Consider the following 7584-nt stretch of genomic DNA (forward strand, 5'->3'; position numbering starts at 1 on the left):
AAGGACTGTGTGAGCAAAGGGAACGCTCAGATGCCTTTGGAACCGGCATGGGTTTATGCTCTTGTTCCTGGAGAATCGGAAGGTGGATCGGAAGTAGTAACAGGTACTATCCCTATACTCGAATTTGAAGCTTCAGTTTTGTTTGATTCAGGAGCTACCCACTCTTTCGTATCTATTATGTTTATAAGACTGTCTAGACTTGTTGTACGAACTTTGAAAACCGGTCTTATTGTAACTACCCTAGTAGGAAAAATTGCAGTTTATAAGCGTGCAGTTTGTAGATGCCCAGTGAGCATCTGTGGAAGGATACTTCCCGCAAACTTTGTTGTTCTCCCTATGAATATTTACGACATAATTCTCGGGATGGATTGGTTGGCGAAGCATCTGGTGGTTATCGCAGCACTTGGAAGCAAGTTACGCTCAGATTGTGGGGAGAGGGAGAAGTTACATACATTGGATCGCGGGTGAGGTCTTTACCTTCGACTATTTAGGTCGTTTGGGCCAGGAAGCTTATCCTTGAAGGGTGTCAAGCGTTTTTGGCATTTTTCATCACTCTTGCAATAGAGGTGAAGAAGGACCTGTATGATATCCCTGTGGTGCGAGATTATCCAGACGTCTTTTCAACAGACTACGTTGGGTTGCCACCACAGAGAGAGATAGAGTTTGGAATCGAATGCGTGCCAGGCACTAATCCTATATCGAAGGCACCATATATAGGATGATACCATCAGAGATGAAGGAGCTAAAGGAACAGCTCCAAGAGCTACTGGATAAGGGGTTTATCCACCCTAGTTCATCACCGTGGGGAGCACCAGTGCTATTTGTGAAGAAGAAGGACCGGTCGATGAGGATATGCATCGACTACCACAAGCTGAACAAGGTGATGATCAAGAACAAGTATCATTTGCCAAGGATTGATGACCTATTGGATCAGCTGCAAGGAGAGCATGTGTTCTCTAAGATTGACTTACACTCAGGCTATCACCAAGTGTGGGTGAAGGAAGAGGACATTACTAAGACAGCCTTCAGAACTCGTTATGGACACTACGAGTTTTTAATTATGTCATTTGGAATAACTAACATGCCAGCTGTCTTCATGGACACTATGAACAGAGTCTTTCACAACTATCTGGATCAGTTCCATGTAGTTTTCATTGACGACACCCGAATTTACTCAAAGACGATGGAGGAGCACGATGAGCATCTATAGAAAGCATTAGAGAGGCTTTGAAGAGAGTAGCTCTATGCTAAACTCAAGAAGTGCGAGTTTTGGCTGGACAGCTTGTCTTTCCTTGGACACATGATTTATGGAGAAGGTGTAGTGGTTGACCCAGAAAAGGTCAAGGCAGTGGTGTAATGGACCAGGCCAACCAGTGTGTTTGAGATTCAGAGTTTCTTAGGACTCGCTGGTTACTATAGACGCTTCATTGAGGGTTTCTCGAAGTTGTCGAGACCACTAACCACACTGACTAGGAAGAATACTTGCTACATTTGAATAGACGATTATGAGCAGAGTTTTTAAGAGCAGAAGAAGTGGTTTATAACTGCTCCTGTGTTGGCATTACGTATAGGATCTGGCAATTTTGTAGTGTATAGCGATGCCTCTAAGAAAGGATTAGGGTGCGTACTTATGTAAAATAGCAATGTTATTGCCTACGCATCACGACAACTGAAGGTGTACGAGCAGAACTATCGTACGCACGACTTGGAGTTGGCAGCGGTCATGTTTGCTTTGAAGATTTTGAGGCACTACTTGTATGGCGAGAAGTGTGAGATCTACACAGACCACAAGAGCTTGGAGTACTTCTTTACTCAAAAGGAACCTAACATGAGGCAGAGGAGGTGGTTGGAGCTAATCAAGCATTACGATTGCAAGATCAATTATCATCCCCGCAAGGCTAACGTAGTGGTAGACGCATTGAGTAGGAAATCAACGGTAGAGCTTGCCGCTCTTGAAATTTTCCAACCTCAGTTGATTAGGAAATTTGCTAGAATGAGACTAGAAATAGTATATGAAGGTGTGCCTGCATACTTGTCTAAACTGATGATTCAGTCGAATTTGCTTGCAAGGATTAAAGCCGCTCAGCTGGAGGACCCTGAGTGTGCTAAGATCTAGCAATTGATGGAAGAAGGGAAGGCCTAGGAGTTTTTCCTTAAGGAAGATAGGTTGCTTACCCATTTTAAGCAAGTATGTGTACCGGAAGGAGGAGGGTTAAGGTCGAAGATTATGAGCAAGGCTCATCGTTCTCCATATACTGTACATCCTGGAAGTACGAAGATGTACACGAACGTGAAAGAGTCATAATGGTGGAACAATATGAAGTGGGACATCGCAAGGTTTGTGGAGGAATGCCCAACCTGCCAACAAGTGAAGGCGAAGCATCAAAGACCTGCAGGAATGCTCAAGCCATTGCTTATACCAAAGTGGAAGTGGGATGAGATCACCATGGATTTTATTTTGTGGTTACCCAAGACGCCCATTGGAGAAGATTCCATTTGGGTAGTAGTCAATCGTCTCACGAAGAATTCTCACTTCATTCCTGTGAAGGTCAAGGATCCGATGGACAAGTTCACCAGACTATATGTTTAGAATATAGTCCAATTACATGGAGTACCATCGACAATCGTTTCGGACAGGGACTCTTGTTTTACTTCAAGATTTTGGCAGAGCTTGCAAAAAGAGATGGGAACGGAGTTGAAGTTTAGCACCGCTATTTACCTGCAGACGGATGGTCAGTCGGAGAGGACTAACCAAATCCTAGAGGATATGTTATAGGCTTGCATATTGGACTTCAAGGACAATTGGGTTCAGTATCTGCCTTTGATCTAGTTTGCCTACAACAACAGTTATCAGACAACTATTGGAATGCTGCCTTATGAAGCACTTTACGAATGTAAGTGTCAGTCGCCCTTGTACAGGGACAAAGTCTATGAGAGACAGACGTTGGAGCCAAAACTAATTCAGGATACTCGAGACAAGGTGCTTATCATTAGAGAGAGGATGAGTGCAACCCAGAGTCGGCAGAAGAGTTATGCTGATAATCAGAGGCGACCGTTGGAGTTTTAAGTAAGGGATCATGTATTCCTTAAGATATCGCCCATGAGGGGAGTGATATGGTTTGGGAAGAAGGGGAAGCTTAGCCCTTGATTTATTGGACCATTTGAGATCACCTAGAGAGTGGGGAGATTGGCATACAGAATCGCCTTACCCCCATACTTTGTCGAGAAGCATGATATTTTCCATGTCTTGATGTTGAGGAAGTACATCGCTAACCCCAACGTAGTTGTGGAATACGAGTCGTTGGGAATTCAGGAAGGATTGACATATGTAGAGGAGCCGGTAAAGATCATGGATTGCAAGGAGCAAGTACTACGTACCAAGACGATTCCTATCGTTAAGGTATTATGCAGTAACCATGGTGTCAAGAAAGCATCATGGAAGGCAGAGCAGAAGATGCTGAATCGTTATCCGCATTTGTTTGGTTAATTATGATTATGGCACCAATACCAATCGATCCAAATTGCACGTGGAACTACTCATTTTGCGAACTAATAGATTTGGGAGTTGAGATCGATGACGACTGGTACAGCGTAGGTAACATTGAGTATGATGCCTTAGATGACTTGCGAGGTGATTTCCCATAGTTATTTGAGGATTAAGTAGTGCCAGTCAACGGATGGGAATAGGTAGCCAGGAGCTTACTGAGCACGATGTTGATGATGCAGTTATTTGAGGATTAAGTAGTGCCAGTCAACGGATGGGAAGAGATAGCCAGGAGCTTACTGAGCACGATGTTGATGATGCGGCAGATGAAAGGTAACATTCTACACCATTTTATTGTTGTTCTTTTGGTATTTTATCTGGAAATTTCAAGGACAAAATTTTTATAAGGAAGGGAGAATGTAGTGACACAAATAATCAATTAGGCTTAAGACAACTTAATTAGAAGGTTGGGCTTTGGGTCACTAGGGGCACCTAGAGAGGCATTTTTGGATCTCGGAGCTATAGTAGACAAATGCTCGTGTGGGAGACCACACACGAGTGCTCACCTTACAACCGTACACGAGCGCTCGTGTGGGGACTAGGTCGAGCGCTCGTTGACTTTTTGTTGAGAGCTGGTTTTTACCTGCGCATGTCACCTGCCACCTGACCCCTCTGAGCAACAGTACACGATCGCTCACTCCCTGTAGTACTACGAGGGCTTGCCGCTTTCCTGTTATTCACCATTTTGCCCTCAACCTCATCCCTTATAAATAACACTCAACCCCATTCGATTTTCCCTCACCCTAGAAGCCTAGAGAAACTCAGTCATTTTGGTTTTGTGAGAGTAGTGAGATTTTGTGAGTGTTTGAAGGGAGTTACTTGGAGGTCTTGCTCGGTTGAGGTAATCTTTACCATTTTCTTTGAGTTTCGTTCTAATAGCTTAGTTGTTGTAAGCTTTGATATTGATTAGCGTTTCCTCTTGCTTAGATTTAATCTTACTATTAGAAACGTTGTTATGCTTAGAATGTGTTAGAAAGCCTTTTGATAGCATAAGAGACCGTTAGAAAGCTCGGTAAACAAGTGGGTCAAATGAGGTTTCTACTTGAACCTCACTAGACAAATGCTCATTCCTAGGTCGAGCGCTCGCCCAGGAACATTCAGGAGATGGCCTTTTTGGCCGAGCACCCAACGACCCCTGTTTTAGAGTCAAAGGTTTGTTTTAGTGAACTTAGGACTAATAGGTGGATTTTCCACAAATTTGGAGAACTCAAACTTGTTGGAGGATTACACAGAGACTTTTATCGACCCAGGTGTGTTTTAACTCACATAATGCTTGGCCATTTATTTTCCCACATTTGCACGTCTATTTTGTATACAAAAACATGGATATTTGCAACTCTCACGGAAACACATTTTCTGCTGCACTTGAACTCTAGCATTTGTGAAAAACATTGTACTTAACATGATAACAAAAGTGAGACTTGAAAAAGCATACATGTAAAATACGAACAAGATAAATTGCATCATATGACTTGGTACACCAGTACGTGCGGGATAACGGCCATGGGCTTAGTATATACTGTGCAAATTTTATTAACTCGCAAGTGCACGAATTGATTGTAATATAATGTTTTGCAAGTGCGAGGTCGAACCCACAGGGAATTGTGTTTTTGAAGAGCAATTTATAACTAAACTAATTTTATCCTAACCTAGTTCCAAAAAATGTTTGAATTTTGAGTTTTCAAAATTAAAGGATAAACATAAACTAAATAAAATAAAACAGAAGATAAAGACTAAGGTTTGGGAATCCACACTCACCAAATCATAACAACATACTTTCATGCTTATCAATATTAATCTGAAGTTTCCACAATTAAAATCTTAGATATGTTTTACTATGCTTCAAACAATTATTCAAAACCATCCCAGGTATCCATTCATTGCACAAATCACAAAAGGAATCCAAATTTAATTGAAACACCAAATGTATCTGAAGAACAAACCACAAGAGATATCCAATTTTTAAGCAAATAAAACCAAGCAATCAATTATGTGAAATTATCTTAAATCATCAAGTGTATCCTTGAATCACAAAAGATATCCAAGAATCACTCCACACATTGAAAAGAAGTAAAACAATTGAAATATTAAACCCAATAAAATCAGATAAATAACGACTTACATAAAAGTATTGATGTTCTTTATCGGTGAGGCTTCATCCCCAACCTTAGTTGGGAATTTAACTCCATATAAATAAAACTAAAATCTAAACCTAAACCTAAACCTAAACCTAAAGAAAAACTAAACTAAAGAGAAAAGCTGTAGAATTTTGCTCTTTGGACTTGTGTATCTTTTCTTGAATGCAAAGAGGTCTATTTATAGGCTTAGGGAAGTCCTAGAATCCCTAGTAAACCTAGATAATTCAGAAGTCTGTCTCCCAGTCAAAATAAAAGTCTAATATCGGAATAGGATTCGTCCAAATTCGTGTCCTTATATTGCGGGGCGATTTGGCATAGTAACCATCCGAATTAGGAAAATCCTATTTCTAAATGAACTGTAGTATTTTGAGTTAGCTTTCCAATGCTGCTTCAATCACCTCAATTTGATACTTTAGCGGAAAGTTATAGTCAAAATACTAAGACATGTGCAGAATCTGAATTTGAATCCAATCTGATTTTGACTCCGATTAGAGAAATTTCACTTTAATCCTTTCCTTGATTGGGTTAAACTTAACCACGTCATCTAGATCTTCTCAAAGTGTGCTTTCTTCCAAACTTTGCATTTTTTCCTCTAAAGATGCAATTTCTCTTTAACAACCTACAAAACACTAAAAACACAAAACTAACACAAAATATTAAATAACGACACAGCTAAAGGATTAACTAATGTAAATAAAGGAGTCCAAGTATGCAATATTTGTCACTCATCACTATATATGTTAACTTTATGGTCAAATGTGTGTATTGTATATGGGCCTTGGATCCACTGGTTGTTTCATAACCGGCGCAGCCTTAACGGGCAGTCACTACAGGACATACATCATTAGTGGTATGGGCCACCCGAGGTCGGACTCAGTCGTGCCACTAGTGTTAGAGACGGTAGCATACAATATCCGGGGCACCGATGTTGTATTACAGGTCCCTTAGGACAACGTCAAACCTACTAAGAATGGGTAATATCTCGGGTAGATCATACTATTGAACTACCACTGTTACTCCTGATTATAAACATATATCTTATATCTATATTGCACCTATGGAAAACTGTCATGGTTAAACTATTACATTCTTTATCAAATAGAGTTCATCATTAAACTGGCATGGGTATTATGTGCATTAATATTCACTAAGTCTTTTATACTTACTCCCTCTGTTTTTATGTTTTCCCCCTTTGTTACGAATCATTGTGCGGTTTAGCTAGCCTAGACGAGGATGCCTTTGAATCCGACATGGGTGATTGCATAGGACCTGATCCGAATCATTTTTGAGGATATGAACTCAGTTTGGTTGAAATCCATGTGGAATGATGAAGGAACCACTTGAGCGCAGATGGTGGAAATTATTATCTCTTTAGCCTTACTTAAGCTTGAGATTTGATCTGTTGATCTTTTGTAAGACAATTATGATTTGGGTTGTAATAGTTTATTTTTGATGATGGCTTGTTGACCTTTACATTTGATGACCTATTTTATGATATGAGGTATTATGTTTACTCTAGTGTATGAATGTGTAATTATTTTAATTATTATTCTCCTTTCCTATAGTTTAGAAGTCTTTTGCTAAATTCTCTCGTTTAGGAGTGGTTATGATCCCTGAGTCTTGTCCTGCGAAGGATAGGGCTAGAAGATGAACCATGGGGTCAATTACAGTTGTAGACTTAAAAGCCTTCATGCATACTTGCATATTAAGGTATAACATGGATCCCTTGTGAAGATGATATATGTAGTGTGATTTCAACTACTGTGATGATTCTTGGTAGATGCTCTGATTGTAATGATTAATGTTTGTAGAATTTTAATGCTTTCCACTGCTTAGTATCCTCCCTTTTTGAGGAGTAGAGATCCCTAAGTCTTGTTCCTCGTGGAATAAGGCTGGGAGACG

General features: G+C 40.3%; 1 protein-coding gene across 1 annotated transcript; it reads left to right on the forward strand.

Moving 5' to 3' along the window:
• The first annotated feature begins 2190 nt into the window (after positions 1 to 2190).
• LOC148583695 (uncharacterized) lies at positions 2191 to 3487 on the forward strand. Its single transcript, XM_088510766.1, has 3 exons — positions 2191 to 2337; positions 2831 to 2980; positions 3176 to 3487. Exons 1-3 carry the CDS (start codon positions 2191 to 2193, stop codon positions 3485 to 3487), a joined length of 609 nt encoding a protein of 202 aa, XP_088366892.1.
• The last annotated feature ends 4097 nt before the right edge of the window (positions 3488 to 7584 follow it).

This window comes from Corylus avellana, chromosome 9 (genome assembly GCF_965113065.1).
Source record: "Corylus avellana chromosome 9, dhCorAvel1.hap1.2, whole genome shotgun sequence".
In the NCBI taxonomy this organism is placed as follows: Eukaryota; Viridiplantae; Streptophyta; class Magnoliopsida; order Fagales; family Betulaceae; genus Corylus; species Corylus avellana.

Excerpts from the sequence above, each read along its gene's own strand:
- LOC148583695 (XM_088510766.1), top strand. The coding sequence starts at position 2,191 with ATGTGTACCGGAAGGAGGAGGGTTAAGGTCGAAGATTATGAGCAAGGC. Across the intron at positions 2,338-2,830 it reads ATGAAGTGGGACATCGCAAG|TTTGCCTACAACAACAGTTA; the intron begins GTTTGTGGAGGA and ends CCTTTGATCTAG. Across the intron at positions 2,981-3,175 it reads TTCAGGATACTCGAGACAAG|AGAGTGGGGAGATTGGCATA; the intron begins GTGCTTATCATT and ends GAGATCACCTAG.